The 19,715-nt window shown below is 44.7% G+C and overlaps 1 protein-coding gene across 2 annotated transcripts in view; it reads right to left on the bottom strand.

Annotated features, from left to right (window-relative positions):
• Positions 1–1,071: 1,071 nt before the first annotated feature.
• The window catches only part of sarnp (SAP domain containing ribonucleoprotein), a 36,067-nt gene continuing 17,423 nt past the window's right edge, over positions 1,072–19,715 (bottom strand). For both annotated transcript variants that reach the window (XM_063215593.1, XM_063215594.1), the window contains exons 10-11: positions 5,090–5,218; positions 1,072–1,450 (exon numbers count right to left, since the gene is read on the bottom strand). In XM_063215593.1, coding sequence (XP_063071663.1) covers positions 1,406–1,450; positions 5,090–5,218 — 174 coding nt within the window. In that variant the 3' untranslated portion in view covers positions 1,072–1,405. The remainder of the gene's footprint in view (positions 1,451–5,089; positions 5,219–19,715) is intronic.

Here is a 19,715-nt window from a genome sequence, read left to right as displayed (position 1 = left end):
CCTGCCTTTCATCGTTTCAGGCTGGTGGTATAATGGCGTAAGGATATTTTCTTGGTACAATTTGGGCCTCTAAGTACCAATTTATCCTTGTTGGAATGCCACAGCCTACCCGAGTATTGTTGCGGCCAGTTAAAGCAGTTTTGAAGGCAAAAGAGGGTCCAACCCAGCACTAGAGAGGTGTTCCTAATAAAGTGGCCGGTGAGTGTTGATACCGTAAATGCAACACGTTTTGTGTAATCTCTGCATGGCAACAAAGTACAGTTAAACAAATGTATTTATGCAGTTTCTTAACCCTAAAACGATGGGATGTAAAGAGGTTTTATTTAGGTCATTAACCCTCTTGTGCCTACTGCATGCATTTGTCCATCCTTTGAATCACAAGTATGCATTTATCAAATGTCATTCAGACACATTTCAAATCCTGAGACATGTACTTTGACCTGTACCAATGCAGTAATCCTGTTACCACAAACTGTATTAAGCGGGAAAATGACCCAAGGGGGTTAAGGGGTGGGGTAGGATAGGCTAGGTTAGGGTAGTGTAGGGTGGGGGGTGTCAAGGATGGGGGTGGGCAGGGGGGTCTCACAGCTGCAAGGGCAATTAGCTAAGTGGCCTTTGCTGACTGACAGCTGTCACGAGAGTGAGCGAAGGCATCACAAATGAGGCCAGCAGCACCTGGTTCCCAGAGGAAAGCAAGGAGGGAGGGTTGGCTTGCTGTTGAGGAGGGGGTCAAAAAAAAGTCCCACTATGGCGTTACACACAGGGCCAACACCCAGGACTTTGCAGTGGCACGCTCGGCAAAGGCCTGGGGGGACAAATACCTGCGTGGGCCAGTCACCAGGCCCCAATACACTAGCTAAAGCTCGAACTTACATCATCTACCCAGGATGGACACCCACCACCACCACCAGCATTTTGGTTTTCAATCCGTTTGGGCAAGTTTAGGGGCGTGTGTGTGTGTGTGCGCGTGCGTGCGTGAGTGCGCTACACGTAAGATTAATCAAAAACATGAAAGCAACAGGCACCTTATTAATTATGCCAATCCAAAAAATGAAAGCACAAACACTGGAGTTACTTTAAAGTGTATCAAAATTTAATAATGGGTGATTGAAATTATTCAATGGATGGAGCACAAACCACATACTGTAAGATGTAAAGTACACCTGAACAATACTTGTAATAACCTGGCATATACATCTTCAACAGATTACAAAAGAAGTGTGAAAAAAACAAGGCATGATGTGATATAAGCACAAAATATACTGAGGATAAGTTTAATTTACAACCCAACGCACAGAATTAACACATAAAGCATTCTTCAGTACTGAGAAACACGCCTACCTACATTTTAAAAAATACAAAAATAAAAGAACTTTTTATAAAGTTAAAAAAGTTCAGTCGGACTTCATACGTTTCCTCCAAATCGCTCTGCCCGCTTCCTTTTCTTGGCCTGGAAAGAAGAGAGAAAAACAAAACCACCATATTAAAACAAATAAAAATAGAAAACATCCTTTAATGCCATTGACTTCCCTCATCAGCTTCAAAATGCCTTACTGGAGTGGAACAGAGCAGAAGAGAATCCCATTAATCAATCAGATGGAAACAAAATGAGCTGCCCGGCAAAACACTTACACTGAGTCTTCCCCTCCAGCAAACATCTCAAGTGTGATTCATTTTTGTATCAAAAAACAAACAGGAAATCGGACTGCTTCAGGGACAGGTCTTCACCTTTTTTCCTTGGTGCTCATCAGTGTAGGGGCCCAAGGCACTCAAGGTTACAATTATTATTAGAGATGTACAGGATCCAAGATCCGGTTCCGGTTCCGGTTCCGGCAGGATAATAGGGTTTTTCACAGGATCTGGTTCCAGGATCCAGGATCCGGTAGCCGAGGCTTTTCAGTCAAAATAGTTTGAGCCAAGGTGATAAAAAGGGCCCACATGTGTGAGTAGACTATGTGTTTCAACCCTTTCGTAGGATCCGGTATCCGGTTCCGGATCCGGCAGGATCTTAAGCAGTGGATCCGGTATCCGGCAGGATCCTAAAAATCAGGATCCGGTGCATCTCTAATTATTATACTTTTTTTAATTTGGCTACGTGATTCATTTTTGTTTTTTTTATTAATTTTATTTAGAGCGGTGCCAGACCAACGTTTCAACGTCTTCATCAGACAAAGGGGCTTATTTTTGACTCTGATTAAGACTAAATAAAATATAAAATTTAATCACAGCTGAGATGCCCCTGTGACTCTCCTTCTCACTTAGAACTCAGTCGTCTCCCTTGACAAACCAGATGGTGAAGAACAGAAGCGTGGACGACATAACTTTTCAACAGAAACAGCCAAACACCCCAAATTACCACATTAATTCCTTGAGCAGCCTTAATAGGAAAAAAAACTAATTGCTCACTCCAGAACATTCTGGGGCTTCTACTGCCCTGCCCCTCACCCTAAAAAGCCAGGAATAGCAACAATGTGAACTCTCTTGTTTTGGATGGCTGGTCCCAGCAGCCTTAAATTGGTGCAGTCAGCTTAGCTGGCACCAGTCACCAGCAGGTCAGGCGCTATAAGAGTGCTCCGATGGCCAAGTGATTACAGAGCTGTTGCTCAAATCAGAAGTTTGCAGGCTCAAATCCAATATAATTTCTTCAAAGGAGGACGCACCTTGCATATAATGTTTTTATTGCTAGTTTCTGCTTGTGGTGTGCCTACTTCAGTGTGCCTGCTGAATTACGCGTTGGTGCTGTAAATAGGACTGGGTACCGAAATTCGGTTCCTTAATGGAACCGAATGAAAGGCTAAGGTTCTACTTGGCATCGAAACGTGCCTTGGCTGTCGGTTCCACGTTTCGGTTCCTAGATGTCCATCACGTCAGTTATCATTTCGCATTTATAACCCCAGAACGTTAACGCAGTAAGAACGGCAGTCGCTTCTGGCAAAAAAAAACTGGCAACATTAATTGTGATCACATTCGGGCTTGCAGAGACTGCTGGCAGCTACACCCCCCTTTTAAACAGGTGGTCAAATCATCTGTGGATACTAACGCTGTTACGCTGTTACGAGAGAAACTACCATCAGCCCATCTTTAATTTGTGTAGGCTTACCGAGAAAAGTAGCCTATTTCTAGCGTTTGTAGACGGCAAAGAATTCAAACTTTGTCTTCGACACAGCCACTGCGAGCATGTGCAAACGAAGCATTCCATCATTCTCACGCAGATGGTTACATCGGCGGCGTATGAGGAAAGTAAAAGTCGGCAACACTGTTCGCTCCACCATGAATCATCAAACAGTGTTGGGGACCTTTTCCCTTTAGTGGTGGGTGCGCACATTCTCTGACTTTTTGGATTACACCGTGAATCATTGCAAAGTTTAAACTTCATGTCAATAAAACTGAAACTCATATCAGAAGCATCAGGTGAGCTCAGTCACTTTTGGCCGTGAGAGACTTTCTTTGTGCATAGCCTACATTTGCGCCACGGAACGCAGTAACGTGGATTATTGAAAATGAAGACTTGATTTCTTCTATGTGGATATTTGTTTTGCGTTTGGTAGCCTATAATTATGGACCATGCAAATAACTCGAAACAGAGCGCGCCCAGTGCTCCACTGCGTGCGTAACAAGCTATAGCCAAGTCGCCTCCGCCCGTCCCCCGATTCCGCCCGCCTACTTATAAGTGATGATAATTAATTAGGCCTATGTATCCACTGTTTAAGTCAAGAATGGATATCGACATGATACGGAGTTTGTATGCTTACAATTTGAAATGGTGATGACATTTAAAACCGAGTCAAACGGCCATAAACAGCATTGTAATGAAGGGTGTCCTAACGGCAGCACGAAAGAGGTGGAACTTAAATTTCACAACGACATTCTTGGCTAAAAACTCACCCTGGCAGCTTCCCTGTTTCGCTTTAGGACCAAAATTATTCAACCGTTTTCACAGTAACAACCAAACTAATCACAGTTCCTGCATCGGTAAAGCCAGGACTACAAGTGTGAACGAAATAAGCAAAACAACATGAAGGAATAATAAACAGTAACGGAAATACCGACGTGACCTGAAATCAAGCGGGCGGAATTGGGAGCCTTTCGCCGGCGAATTGTGCTGAAACTAGAAGTTATCTCCAAATTACGATAGAAAGGGCTACCAATGTTAGCTAATAGGCCTATTGCTCATTACCTCATCTGCACAGTTGCTGCTATCCAAAAATATACGATAGCATAATCAAATAGTATTTGAAATAGTGACATTATCACGTTCACAGTGAAGTGATCAGTGAAGTGGGCGGAATTTGGCGACCTTAGCCTACTTGTTTTAAAACTGTTTGCAAGAACAGCATACCTGTCAGCTACAAAAAAACGGCAAAATTCCCTGATTTTAAGCTATAAATTGGAAAAGTTTCAATAGGCCAAATCCTGACAGTCAACGGGGCGGCAATGACAGGTCAGACAGTATGCCTACACGTTTCCAGTCAAGAGTCCGCGCGCGAGGCCAACATCTCCACACACAGGGCATGTTTTAAAAGGAGCGTGTGCAGCGTAAAACATTAAATATGAGTTTCTCCTTGTTGTTTTGCAGCTCAAGTTGTCTGGGGCTGATGCAAAACTTCATGCTGGTTCAGTTTGTCAACTGTATGACTATGAACTGATGCTCCGATGCAAAGATGCAAACCCACGAAATGGATAAGGTTGGATTTAGATTGTAGTCCTCAATTTAAAATACATTCCCTGAGACTTCAACTGAATAATGAGGGAGGCTCGGTGGTCGGTTAAGATTTTTAAACATTTCGTCATAAATTAGGAACCGAAAATGGCACCGTCGGGAACCGGCATTGAAACGTAGGTTCTAGAACCGGAACCGAAACCGAAAAATTCTGATCGGTACTCAGCCCTAGCTGTAAATAGCATATGCAAAATGCGGCTTCTTTTTTTTTTAAAATTGAGTTGACCATTTGGGCTTTAAAAAATGTGAGGCCAAGGTACCTAACCTCAAAATTGCTCCAGGGACAGTAGCCAATGTTTATTCAAACTAATGTTCTGTTAAGTGTCATGTAATGTAATGTATTGAAAAAATCCTCCCAGTTTGTCTCACCTCGGCCTCTTCGCTGCCCACCACCGCATCAGCCCCAGCCCCAGCCGCAGCCCCAGCCGCAGCCGCAGTCCCACCTGTCAGGGCACCAAAGCGCTCCTTCCTCTTTTTCAACTTCTCATCCTCCTCAACCTGCACGGCACACAAGACACAGGACAAGACAATACTGTTACATTGGTCAAACTGGGAAAAGTACTGAGCGTGGATCATGGTGAATGTTAGCTATGGTGAAGGACACTTGTTCGCAATGCATCACTAAAAAAGGCTTTTAAAAATGTAATCTGGCAGAGTTCCTTTGGAAATTCTTGGCAAAACTAACACTGCAGCCAGTAACCACTTTGGTTAAGTTTGACCAAATCTCCCAAGAGTTGCTGTGGTGATTTTGGCTGGAGGTTAAATGAGGACACGGAGGAGGATTGGGGTGGGGGCTCTCCTCCACACACCAGAGTTCTGGCACGGCGTCACCACCGAGAACAAACCAACAGATTCCAGGTCACAGGTCCAACCTGGAACAACAGGACCCCTGAGGGGCGATACACCCCAGTCCCAGCACTCTCCTAATGGCTCTGGTACTGGGACCAGTAACACCATAACCACTCCTTTCCTCTCTCTACACTGCCCCCCCTCCACAACCCACCCCCACCTGTCGCACCTACATCCCCACAAGACTCCCCACATCTGTGAAAAACAAGGTGTTTATTATCATTATTGGTTATTGTTCCAGGAACCACCAAAAACTTAAAAGAGGACGAACCATTTGAAAGCAGGATAATGGATGACAAAAACAGTCTATTTGTTTTCCTGCCAAGAAACAAAAAAAGCCTAGTCATCTGGTGAACTGAGTTCATTGGGGGCAAAGAGTAAGGAGCCGAAACGCTCAGGCTTGAAGTGTGGAACTCAAGCCCTCAGATATCAGACAGACCATGGCACACACTTGGCTCCAGTTTCTGTCTTTTATGGTTATCTGGATTTGTTGGGAAATGAAGCAATTGTGTGTGAGTTTGTGAAAGTCTGAGTTTAAGGTAGGGTGTGTACTTTTTTTGGTAACCCTTTCTTTGACCTGGTGTAAGAAAGGGCATAAGATTGACATGGCAGGTCAGACTCAGGAACATCAACACAATGAGTGCTAGGAACAAACTAGCTCATGTTAATTTCCAATGTTTTCACGCAATTTTGACAATGTGCCTTATCTGCGATTTTAGAAACTCAATGATGTTTTATTTTATTTAGGCATTTTAGCTGACTAATACCTTTTCATTTACTTTAGTGGGTTTGTTTAACCGTGGTACTCTACTGTGCTTTGCTAGGCATCGCAGGGGGGGGGGGGGGTGGGGGGGGGGGGGGGTGTGGGGTGTGACGGGGGGGTCTGGGTCCCAGGGGTGGGGGGGTGTGGGGGGTTAAATCTGGGCAATACCCAGAGCCACTCTCTCCACTGTTAACAATATCCTCAAACATCTCAACCCTTCCCACTTACCCCTTCAACTGATCTCTGCTGTGAGTTCTTGAACTATTCTTTTAATAACAAAATCAACACCATTTACAGTACACAGTCAACTCAGTCTCCTCCTCCCCCCACTCTAAATGACAGCCCTTCTCTCAGGACACCTCCTCAAATATTTTCCTCCTTCTCTCCCCGGTAATATGAAACTGTCTGTGATCTTGCCACGAAAAGCCAGGCCTACCACCTGTCTCCTGGACCCTATGCCCTCCTCTCTTGTCAAGGCCGTGTCTACCAGTTCTTCATCCCCTCCTTACTAACATCAATTAACACCTCTCTCCTGACAGGCATAGTTCCAAACTCCCTAAAGATTGCAGCCATCACGCCTGTCCTCAAAAAAAACTGGAGCTGCAGCGGATGATTTTAAAAACTACCGTCCATCTCAAAACCTTTTCATCTCCAAGCTGCTAGAGCGTACTGTGGCCTTACAGCTTCAAGAACACATGACATCATTTAGCCTATGGGAGGAACTGCCAGTCTGGGTTCAGGGCTAAGCATAGCACTGAAACTGCACTAGTCAAGGTCGTAAACGACTCTTTTGTTAGCTGCGGATTCAGGCCATTTCAGTATCCTCCTGCTACTTGATTTAACAGCTGCTTTTTGACACAGTCTGCCACAAACGTCCTTCTCACAAGGCTGGAAACCCTATTGGCATCACTGGTACTGCACTCTTCTGGTTCAGGTCCTATCTAACCGGAAGCGAGAGCAGTTTGTATCTATTGGTGATTTCCGGGTCTCCAAATTCAGTCCTCACATGGTGGTTCCTCAAGGCTCAGTTCTAGGCCCCCTATACTCTTCATCATTTATTATTCCCCTTGGTAACATTCTCCGAAAACATGGTCTAAATTTCATTGTTATGCAGATGACACCCAAATTTTACATTCACACCAAACCCTCCCATCCACTCCCCCTCGCTAAATTAACAACCTGCCTAAAATGAAAATTAGTAATTGGATGACCCAAAAAATTTTCTTAACTTAATCAAAACAAAACGAACCGAAAGCCATCATCATCGCCACTCCCTCATTACTAAAAAAGATAAACCTTCTCTCAGTTCTCTATCCCTGACTATTTTCCACTTCCTCTGAAGTAAGAAATCTGGGCCGTCATCATCGACTCTTCGCCTCTCCTTTGAATCCCATATCAAACACCTCACCAAAACTGCATTTTTCCACCTTAAAACCATCTCCAGACTCCGCCCTTCTCTTACCCCTACCTCTGCTGAGACCCTCATTCACGCTTTTCGTAACCTCCAGATTAGATTATTGCAATGACCTACTCACTGGCTCCCTACTAAATTGATTAACCGTCTACAATACATTCAGAACTCAGCAGCCTAGATTACTCTCACACACACCAGACCCTGGCATCACATTACCCCTATCCTCTATCAATTACACTGGCTTCCTATCCATTCACGTATCCATTTCAAAATTTCTCCTCCTTGTATACAAGGCCAGCACAACCTTGCACAACCCTCTACATCACAAGTCCCTCACCCCATACAATCCACACCGCACATTACGCTCCACTGACTCACTCCTCCTTACAGTTCCTCCACACACCTGCGCACCATGGGGCGACAGGGCATTAGTGTTGTTGGCCCCAAAACTTTGGAATTCACTCCCACTGTCTCTTCGTCAGTGTTCCACACTATCTACTTTTAAATCTAAGCTGAAGACACACCTTTTCATTTCTGCTTTTCCACTTCAGTGACAGGCACTTCCACTTTATTTTAATCATCAGTTTATTTTTAATTTTACATACTATTATTTTTTTCCCCTCATTTTATTTTATTTTCAAATGCATTCTACTTTTTCTTACTTGAAAACATTATTATCTATTGTACTTTTATTTCTATTTTATTTTTGCATTTTAATTACTTTCCTATTGTTAATTCACTGAAGCTTTGTTTTACTTTCCCTACTGTTATGTATTTGTTTTGATTGTAAAGTGTCCTTGGGTATCTTGAAAGGCGCTCAAAAAATAAAATTTATTATTATTATTATTATCTGATTTTGGGCTTTTTTCCCCCCAAAGAAATTATTTCCTGTCTCTCCAATAGGCAATACATTTTAAGCCCTCACCAACATTATATTGAAAATTGTCATGAATTTGAATAGCATAGGAAATGAACACACTTCCGTCTTTGTTTTATCTCGTGATCAGTGATCGTAAAATCAGTCTGCGCGGGTACTGCTGTTGCTTTGGGGGGCGGGGGGGTCTCGAAAGCATTCAGACCCTCCGAATGGGGGAATGATAGGAAAAGTTTGAGAACCACTGCTCTATGGGATGTATAGGACACTGTGTGTGATTTTTAAGTTGATTATTTCCAGAATTCATGCTGCCCGTTCACTAATGTTACCTTTTTCATGAATACTTACCACCAGCATCAAAATCCAAGTATTCATTTTGACTGGAAAAATTGCACTTTTCATACATGAAAAGAGGGATCTTCTCCATGGTGCGCCATTTTGAATTTCCAAAGATAGCCATTTTTAGCTGCAAAAATGACTGTACTTGGACCCCATACTATAAAATATTTGTTTATTACTTAATAAACTTTCATGTAAAGACCAAATTTGGCAATAGGCAGCCCAGTTTCAATAAGCAACATAGTTGCAGTACCTTTTTTGACCATTTCCTGCACAGTGTCCCTTTAAAGGGCAACTCCTGCGAATTTCAATGTGCTGTTGTATTGCTCACGCTACCCTTGACTTGTCAGTACCCGGTGACGCCGCAGTTTTTGGCCCAGCCCTTTCTGAGATATGAGCTAATCTAATGGGGGCAACTTTTGTTTACATTTTTTTAAAAATGAGCATAGGCCTACTCCAAATATTTTCCCAAAAGGTATCGCTGTTTGCTAGCTGTCTGCTGATGTTGCATAACCTTTTGGATGTTTTTGGGAATAAATAAAAATGTTTTTTTGAAATGTAAACAAAAGTTGCCCCCATTAGAATAGCTCATATCTCAGAAAGGGCTGAGCCAAAAAATGTGGCGTCACCGGGTACTGACAAGTCAAGGGTAGCGGGAGCAATGCAACAGCACATTGAAATTCGCAGGAGTTGCCCTTTAAGGAGCAAAATGCGAATTAAGGGGTTGACATCCTCTCTTGCACACAGGTGCCCTTTTTAATTACATTTGCTCGCACAATCAAATTCTTAGGACACATATGCAAGCAAAATGCTCACACTGTAGAGCCTTGGTCTTGGGGCTTGAGAGACATTCGTTTCAATTTAAACTTGGAGATTCTAATAGCGTATATCAAAAATATGCTACATCATGCAAAAAAAGATCAAAATGTTTAAAACATTCTATTCTAGCATCTGCTTGACCTGGCCTAGATTTGGAACGTGTCGACGGCTCTAACACAAAATGTTCCATGTGGCCGATAGTCATGTCATTTGAGCGCGCCTTAAGTTTACCTTCACATCAATGCTATGTAGTACAAATTCCATATCGGTTCAGTAAACTAGTTTATGTAGTGCGTCATGTTCACATATGTCCCACTCCCAGTGGTATGCATACGGACTAGGTGCCTTGGTATCAGAAGAGTTTTATGGATGGAATAGGTCAATATCCTCTCAAGGCACTTCACATTAAAATTGTATGGCGACATTCATTTTCTCAGACTTCAAATTTCAAATGTCATCGCAATCTCAATTATGTTTGCATTCACATTTTTCCTTCCATATTGTTGAGAAGTACAGAGGATGAACCATTACAAATCAATATAAGGCATAACACAGCCAGTCAATGCCAATGCAGATAGCAAAAGTTTAAAATGAGCAAAATGTGGCCTTTCAGCACTAGTTCTGTATATGGTCCCTTATATACCACACACACACAAATTCTGTCCTCCTCCTCCGTTCTCCCTATAATGGAAACAGTGCAAGCCGAGCGCGGAGGGGTTTAGAGAGCAGAGGCCATTTTACAGTGTGGCATATATAAAATAGGCAGCGTTTCTTTAAGGGAGTGTGTTGTGCCATGGGCTGAAAAGCTCCACGGGTCTCCCATGGTTCACAAGGCCAGTGTTGGGGGGCTCAGTGGGGGAGGGGGGGAGGCCAAGTCAAGGGTGACCCTCTCTCCCTCCCTTTCTCTCTCTCTCTCGAGCTGTGGACAGTGTTGATACAGGGCTGGCCAATCTCATTTTCATCCTGCGAGATCATCAAGTTCATTTCACTCACTTGCAGCACCCCCCACCCCCACCCCCACCAACCATCCTGCCCCTCCTTTGCCTCTCACACCCCCTCTTGCTTCTGCATGCTATACCCCCCCCCCACACACACACACACCATCCCTCCCCTCCGCACTTCTCCCACTCTCCCTTTTCTCGTTCTGTTTTCTTTTCGCCTCCTAGAACAATACAGGTCCAAATGCAGGGCCTCACTCAGACTCCAAGGCCTCTCCCCTTCTCTATTCAGCTGGCCATTCTAGAGCAGTTTGAATTAGTGACAGTTATTCTTCAAGCTAATGAGTAGAAATGCACACGGCCTTGGCCAAGAAAAGCTAGCAGCGAGCAGAGCAGAGCAGAACGAAGTGGAATGGAATGGAGTGAGTGGCGGATTTTTCACTGGTTTGTACAAGTCTCCCCAGCGCCCACTGCCAAAAGTTAAGGCCTTATGACACATCTGTTACATTTCACATAGTACGCAGACGGGCACGCACGCACACACACACACACTCACAACTCTGCTCCTCCACAAACACACACACGCAAACTCTGCTCCACACACACATCTAAACTTCAAAACGCATCATTTCAACCCAATCATCCACTCATCCATCCTGCTTCTCCCTACAACCTGACTATTTATGATGACAAACTAAGTTGTAAATCTGCAGAAACAGACTGGAACTTTCTGTGCCTGAGCATCGGAGGAGAGCAGGAGAATGAATGAATGAAACACCACACCACACCACACTCATTGAGAGTGAATGCTGCTGGGTAGCAGTGAGATCTGCTTTTCTGAGGATCTGTAATTATGTGACGCGTCATGAAGAGACCTTTATTGTGTGGAAACGGAGGACAGATGGTCACCATACCTCACTCTGAATGACTGTGAGAAAGAGTGAATGCGAGAGCGAGAGTGAGAGAGAGAGCGCGCGCTGGAGAGCAAGAGAGAGCGCAGGCTAGAGAGAGAGCGAGAGCGAGAGAGAGCGCACGCAAGAGAGAGAGAGAGAGAGAGAGAGAGAGAGAGAGAGAGAGAGAGAGAGAGAGAGAGAGAGAGAGAGAGAGCGAGAGCAAGAGAGAGCAAGAGAGAGCAAGAGAGAGAAAGAGCACACATGAGAGCGAGGGAAGGGAGGGAGGGAGGTAGAGTAGTGAGAGGGAGAAATGTGAGGGGGAAACAAAGTGAGGGTCAAGAAAAACCGCCTTGGTAATGAGCAAGACACGAGAGAGAGAGAGAGAGAGAGAGAGAGAGAGAGAGAGAGAGAAAACACAACTGCAGTCAACACTTCATGAAGCTGCCATCTTTGCAATCCCCAACAACCCCCCACTCCATCCCACCCCACCCCACCCCACTCACTCCACTCCACTCCACACATCTCACATAGAGACGGAGCAAAAAGACGACAACTGTGCTGCAAAGACTGTTGTATTTAAAAGCACACACTGAAAATGACGAATGGCCAACGCCGGACACTGGCATTCAGAGATTAAATTGGTGCCTTCAATTCAAATTAAAGCATGCATGATAGAGTAATGGCAAATGCAAAGGGAGGGGGTCCTTGATTGTCTTTTGTTGGGGTTCAGGCTGGATGGTGGCGAGGCAGGACAGGGTGCGGATGGGGATGGGGAAGGGGGGGAGGCAGCAATCAGAATCATGACATCAGGGAGAGCCCCTTCAGTGACTCCCCACTCACATTTAAATCAGGAATCAGGCTTGGATTCGGGGGGGTGGGCAGATGTAGCAGAGAAGGTGAAGGCCAACGTCATGCTACTGGGGGTGAGAGAGTGAGTGTGTGTGTGTGTGTGTGTGTGTGTGTGTGTGTGTGTGTGTGTGTGTGTGTGTGTGTGTGTGTGTGTGTGTGTGTGTGTGTGTGTGTGTGTGTGTGTGTGTGTGCACGTGTGAGTGTGTGTGTATGTGTGTGTGTGTGCGCGCTGGCGGTGGGCAAGTGAAGAGTGTTAAGGTGACATGAGTGGTGGCTTGATATGCATTCAGGAGGGGCTGGCTGGGCTGGGTGACGGGGTCCAGGTGGCTCCTGGATACTCCAGTAAATGAGCTGCTGAAAGGATGGAGTGTGGAGCAGGAGGGATGGAGGGATGAGGGGGGGCTGGTGGGGGACGGAGATTAAGAAAGGAGGGACGGAGAGAGGGAGCAAGCAAGAGGAGAAAAAAAAAGATTGACACAAAGAAGAAATGATTCCCACATCTTGAGATGAGATTGAAATGAAAAAAGGAAAGAGTCTTTAATTATTCAATAGTGGTGTGGATCGGCACTGCCCTCACGATCCGATTCGATCACGATTCGGGAGGTAGTAGATCCGATTCGATTCGATTCTATTAGATCCGATTCCGATCCGATTCCATTCTACAATGCATTGCAATGCATTACATTTCTACTGAAAAGCAAATGTTCAGCCATGATGAGGAAATACAAGTAGTCAGATACTGAGCAACAATTTAATGGCTGTTTTCTGTATCAGTCTGTATCAGTCTTGCAATGTTTTGAAGTGTTTTTATTTAATTTAACATTCATTTGCTCCCGAAATATCCATGGAAGTAATTGAAACTTAAAAAAATTGCCGGATTGATTCTGGAACTTGCCGGATCTGGATCTGGATCGTCCATGCCCCGGATCGATTCGGATCGCCGAATCGATCATTGTTGACACCACTATTATTCAAAGATATTTTGGCCAAACAAAAGTGAGAGAGAGAGAGAGAGAGAGGAAATCAGAGGGACACTCGAACCCCGGGCCCGGATTTATGGCAATAGCACCTTAGCCCAGAGAGCCACAGCACTCCACCCCCCCCCCCCAACAAATATAGACTTTAAATCTTGACACACTGCACTGGAACGGCAAAACCAGCACCATAAGTCACAACAAGGTTGATGAGTGAGTCACTTGGCTGTTTCTCCGCATATAAATGATTTCATTCATGTTTCACTACAGCAATCAACCGTGGATCTGCTGAAGCAAAATGGATCCAAGTGCATTTGTTTCTTTCCTTCTTTTCCGGAGGTCATTTCAGCACCGCATCATATATCTTGGTCGCCTGCCGCACGCATGTCAGTCTCATTCATCTATTCATCTCCGTCCATCCACACCCGTCCACCCCCCCACCCAAGTGGCAAGGTCACTGGTGGAAGAAGGGGGTGTGGCTCAAGTTTGGGGTGAAATCCAACCACTTCAGTCCCAGAGAAAATGTTGAAAGAGAGCTGTTTTTCTTTAAAAAAAATAAAAAAATAAAAAAAATAATTTGAAACCAATATGTGGAACATACAAGGCCCAATTTCATGTTCAAGTAATGGGGGAGAAACTAAACATTTATGGAAGAATAGAAAAACACAATGATGCATAGTGTTGCCTTATGACAAGAGTATTTACGATATTCATCAGTGCAGATTTCGCTGCCTGATCCCCTTGCCGAGAGTCCGAAACAGCTTTGACACGGTCCAGCCCTGGAACCCTGTCAAACTGAGGAGTGCTCACCTGACCTCCAAATACAACTGCAGGTTGTCAAAACTAATCTCGACATTACAGAGAACAAATCCAACCCCTCGGTTGAGGGGTGAAGGGTCATGGACATTCTGACAGGGATGGAGGGATGGGGCATAGAGGAGTTGGGAGGAAAGGAGAAGGGGAAGGAGAGAGGGGGTGGGGGGTGGATACAAAAACAAACAAACAAACGTTCACACAAAAAACGCACAAAGAAGAGCAAGCGTTCCACTTTGGGCCTTTTGACCCTTAAGACAGAGCTGAGATGACCAATGAAATCAACCAACTACTCTGACAAATACCAGAAGCTCAATGGTAGGAGAGGTTTCTTTCTATAAGTGAAAAAGACAAAAGCTCCAAAAAAAGGAGGAAGATGTCTCTTTCATTTTTTCCCTGTGGTGGGAGCAAGACCATGGAGAGGTGGGGGGAAGGTCTTCAGATTGGAGAGAAGGGTGAGGGGCTGATTTGCAAGCTGTCGACTGATTGCATCGGGCCACGAGGAGCCGTGGGCCCCCTTCTCTTGTCCACTGCCTCTCACACTCACACACACACACGCACACTCACACACACACACACGGCCCCTGGGGAGGGGGTCTGTTGCGCAGCGGCCCCCACTAAATCAACATTGTTATAATGATGTGTCACACTTGACCCCCCGCAGCCCTGGCCACTCACGTGGGGTGTCAGGACCTATGGTCGGGGGGCCAGTGGCCGCCTTCTTCCTCCTCTCCCTCTCGCGCACCCTACTGACCAGCCCCCAATGGCCAGAGCCCTTTTGATTCATTGGCTGGCCAAGGGGCCCGTCACGCCGAAATTACCCCCATCAAAACGCTGCCATCTTCACATTCATCAACTCCCCAAGTCCAAAGACAAACACAAACACGTCCAAGCCCAGGCCAGGCCAGTCCAGTCAAGTCGAGTCCAACCCCCACCCCACCCTACACGTCAACCCTGCAAAGAAAGGCCATCTAGGAGAACAAGGGGGTAAAAGAAACAACACACTCCTCCTTGGCCAGCGTCAGTCGTCACCTCCTTCCAACGCGCCTGCCTGCCAGGCCCAAGAGGTCAAAGGGTAAATGGTGTGTACAAATGGTAGGTAAGCAGAAGTCACAGCTATAACACTGGATGTCGCGTTCAGCCCATTGGCTTGGCTAGCCTCTGCGCCTGTCTTGCTACAGGATTCCAATGGCTTTCACACTGTTGGCAAAGATATTGTTTTCACTGTCATCTAGGGGTTGAGGAACTTTTTTCATCCAAGGGCCATACTATGAACACAAACCAAGATTTCCCCCACTTTAAGGCTATATTGAATGCGGCCACCTTTCCAACAGACCCCACCTTCATTAAGTCCCCTGAAACATAACCAAAATTTCTACATTTCTTTACAAAACATGGCATATTTCATGTGAAACTGTATGACATTAAAATTACATCGGGGGCCGGAAAAGATGGCCTAATGAGCCGCAAGCGGTACCTGAGCCATAGGCTCCTCCCCATCCGTGATCTACAGGATAATTTGCTTTAGCCTCGTCCCCGACTGATATTCATTCAAACAGCCTCAATCAAGAACAAAATGTTGCACCGGTCACATGGACCCTTTAGAATCAATAAAATAGGTTGTGAACGTGAATAGTTCCATACCTACTGCATGGACTCTCATTCCATAATGACCAGGTGAACACGTCCAGTATCGTCATCTTACAAACAGCCCCCAAATTCACCATATGTATTTATCTTGCAGATTTCCACAGACTCTCAAAGCCTGGATTTCCCAATGGACAGGCACAAAGCAATTTCCCAAAATGGTGTGCATTTGCAATGCTAATATTAAAACAAATCCAATCCTTTTCACAAAAAGCCTGTGGTGCTCTTTAAGGATGGCTGCATATATTTAATATCTATAGCAGCATGTGACTTGTCACAAGCAGGGCTCTAAATTGACTTTTTCCATCGCCAGCCAAAATGGCTTGTAGATGTTAATCTTACTAGCCAAACACACACTGACTAATGGATAAAAGTTGGTAGTAAGTTGGTCTCGTCTACCTGTCAAACTGAAATTTCACCAGCATTTGGCCAATTGTCGGGTTTTAATTTAGAGGTCTGCTGACTGGTCACAAGTATAAAAGTATAACTTCACCAGCCTTTGCTGGTCCCCATTCATTAACAGCCACGTAAATAAACAACCTTAGAAGCAAAGATGTTGAAAATGAAATGTAGCAAAAATATTGTGTGAACTGCTTATATCGGCATCCAGTTACTCATCAAGGTGTCAACTGAAAAATCACACAGTATTAGGACAATGCAATGTCACATGTTTATTGTCATGTTTCGTAATTCCATGCATTGTGAACAGTGAAGACGTCCCCAGTGTCAATAGTACATTGTGTACTTGTGAATCCAGTTCAGAGTGGATGCTACATTGTTTGACCAGAGAAGGTTAGGCCAGGATACATATATAAAGTGCAGTTCATTCACCCTCCCCTCCTTCTGCCCAAGGAAACACAACAGGACACTTAAAGAATCCATCATTGCTTCTCAGAAGTCCAAGATCACCCCAGCTATACATTGACATCAGCCGTCTGCTATAATCTTTGTCATCCCATTGAAATTAACCTCATCCTGTCCCAATCCCACCTCATGTCCCTTCCATTTTGCCTTCATTTCCTATTCCCCCTCCACCGCTCTCCTTTTCTTCTCTCTCTCACGCTCCTTCACCCCTCCCCTCGGTGTGTGTCTCTCTCTCTCTCTCTCTTTCCCTCTCTCTTTCTGTCATGCACTCTCTCTCTTTCTATCATGCACTCTCTCTCTCTCTCTTTCTATCATGCTCTCTCTCTCTCTCTTTCCATCATGCTCTCTCTCTCTCTCTCTCTATCATGCTCTCTCTCTCTCTCTCTTTCTATCATGCTCTCTTTCCATCATGCTGTCTCTCTGTTTATCATTCTCTCTCTCTCTCTTTCTATCATGCACTCTCTCTTTCTATCATGCTCTCTCTCTTTCTATGCTCTCTCTCTCTCTATCATGCACGCTCTCTCTTTCTATCATGCACTCTCTCACTCTCTCTCTTTCTATCATGCACTCTTTATCATGCACTCACTCTCTCTCTCTTTCTATCATGCTCTCTCTCTCTCTCTCTCTCTTTCTATCATGCACTCTCTCTCATGCTCTCTCTCTCTCTCACACTTTCTCTTTCTATCATGCACTCTCTATCATGCAATCTCTCTCTCTCTATCATGCACTCACTCTCTCTCTCTCTTTCTATCATGTTCTCTCTCCATCATGCTCTCTCTCTCTCTTTCTATCATGCTATCTCTCTCTCTATCATGCACTCTCTATCATGCTATCTCTCTCTCTATCATGCACTCTCTATCATGCACTCTCTCTCTTTCTATCATACACTCACTCTCTCTCTCTCTTTCTATCATTCTCTCTCTCTCTCTCTCTTTCTTTCTATCATACACTCTCTCTCTTTCTCTTTCTATCATGCACTCTCTATCATGCACTCTCTCTCTCGCTATCATGCACTCTCTATCATGCACTCTCTCTTTCATGCTCTCTCTCTATCATGCTCTCTCTCTATCATGCTCTCTCTCTCATGCTCTCTCTCTCATGCTCTCTCTCTCATGCTCTCTGTCCTTCTATCACGCACTCTCTATCATGCAATCTCTCTCTCTCTCTATATCATGCTCTCTCTCTTTCTACCATGCTCTCTCTCTCTCTCTCTCTCTCTCTCTCTCTCATGCACTCTCTCTCTCTTTCTCTTTCTATCATGCATGCACTCCCTCCCTCCCTCCCTCTCTCTCATCGCCTCCACCTCCACTAATCTGCGAGCCCTCGTCGCCTCCTCTGTTGCGTTCTATGAGCCAGCAGCTGCCAGAAGGGTTCTGTCCGCTGCCACTCTCATAATGAGTAATTTGAACAATCACATCAGGGCCGCAGCTCCCCAGATGCTGTCAGGTCCAGAGGAGGGTCAGATTGGTCCAATTCCTCGTCCTGCTTCATACCATACCAGGTGGGGTGGGGAGAGATGGAATGGAGTGGCGTGTGAGTGTGTGCGTGCGTGTGTGTGAGTGTGAGTAAGTGTGTGTGTGTGTGTGCGCGCCTCATTAAGAATCTGACCCCCTTCTCCTCACTCCTCTCCTCTTCCCACACCCTGCTCTGGTTCTTAAAATAGCCCCTGCGCCCCCAAACTGTAATGGACCCCCACCAGGAAATGAGATTTGAGAGCTAATGTGTGGTGAGGTTGCGTGCGCTCTGCTCTGCTCACCGGTTGCTATTTTTTATCCCTCACCCACAACCCTGAATTGGCAAATACCACCCACCTCTGACGCGGCTTTCGCCAAGTGTAATTGCATAATATCTGGAGCACTCTTCATTAATGCGGTGCGTGAGGGGTAGGGTGATGAGATTCATTACATCTTGAGTTCTTGAAAAGAAAAAGGATGTAAGCACCAAATTTAGGTCAACCTGTATATGTTCATCAGGTTTAGAGAAAGGCTTGAGAGAGATGATGAAAAAACATTTTTTTTTTTTAAAGCCACCATAATCACTAAATCCATAGCCAAAACAAAAAAATTATAGTGGTAACCTTCGCTATATCATGATTATGTTTAGGGGAACACCTACCGGTATATTGCCATACAAAAGTGTACTAATTGAAGAGAGAAATACAGTGGCTTCAAGAAGTCTACACACCCCTCTTCAAATGTCAGGTTTTTCTGATGTTAAAAAATGACAGAAAGACAAATACATTCACAGCTTTTCCACCTTCAATCTTAACTATTAACCTGTACAATGCAATTGAGAAACAAGCATAAAGCTTTAAAGGGAAACAATAAAAAATAAAAAAACGTTAATTAACATGGTTGCATAAATATACACACCCTTAAATTCATACTTAATTGCAGCACCTTTGGCTTGTCTGGGCCATTCCAAAATCTCAATCTTATTCTGGTGAAGCCATTCTTTTGTAGACTTAGGTGTGAGCTTTTAGAAATTGCCGTTCTGAAAGATGAGTTCCTCTGCATCTTCACCTTTCTACCAGGGGGCCGAAGGTTTTGTGCCACTACCACGGCCCCTGTGGAAATTTTCATAGTTCCCTCCTCCCTAATGAAAGCCCCAGTTACAGCTGAAGAAAAACAGCACAAAAGAACAATGCTGCCACCACCATACTTCACGTTAGGTATAGTGTTATTGGGGTGATATTTTGCGCCAAATAAACCCTTTGGAATTATGCCCAAGTTCAATTTCTTGGTGGAGTAAATGTAGAAAAAAATTACTTCTGTAATCTCCCAAATGCATGTGAGAAGATATGTTAAGGTCAGATGAAACAGAGGTTGAACATTTTGGACATAATTCCAAGAGGTATGTTTGGCACAAAAACAACACTACATTGGCAAGGTAACACCATGCGTAAAGTGAAGCATGGTGGTGGCAGCATCATGCTATGTGACTTTTGGTCTTCTGCTGT

The sequence above is a fragment of the Engraulis encrasicolus genome, chromosome 14 (genome assembly GCF_034702125.1).
Source record: "Engraulis encrasicolus isolate BLACKSEA-1 chromosome 14, IST_EnEncr_1.0, whole genome shotgun sequence".
NCBI classification, from domain to species: Eukaryota; Metazoa; Chordata; class Actinopteri; order Clupeiformes; family Engraulidae; genus Engraulis; species Engraulis encrasicolus.
Note: the sequence above shows the minus strand (reverse complement) of the source record. Positions and strands in the feature narration are given on the sequence as shown.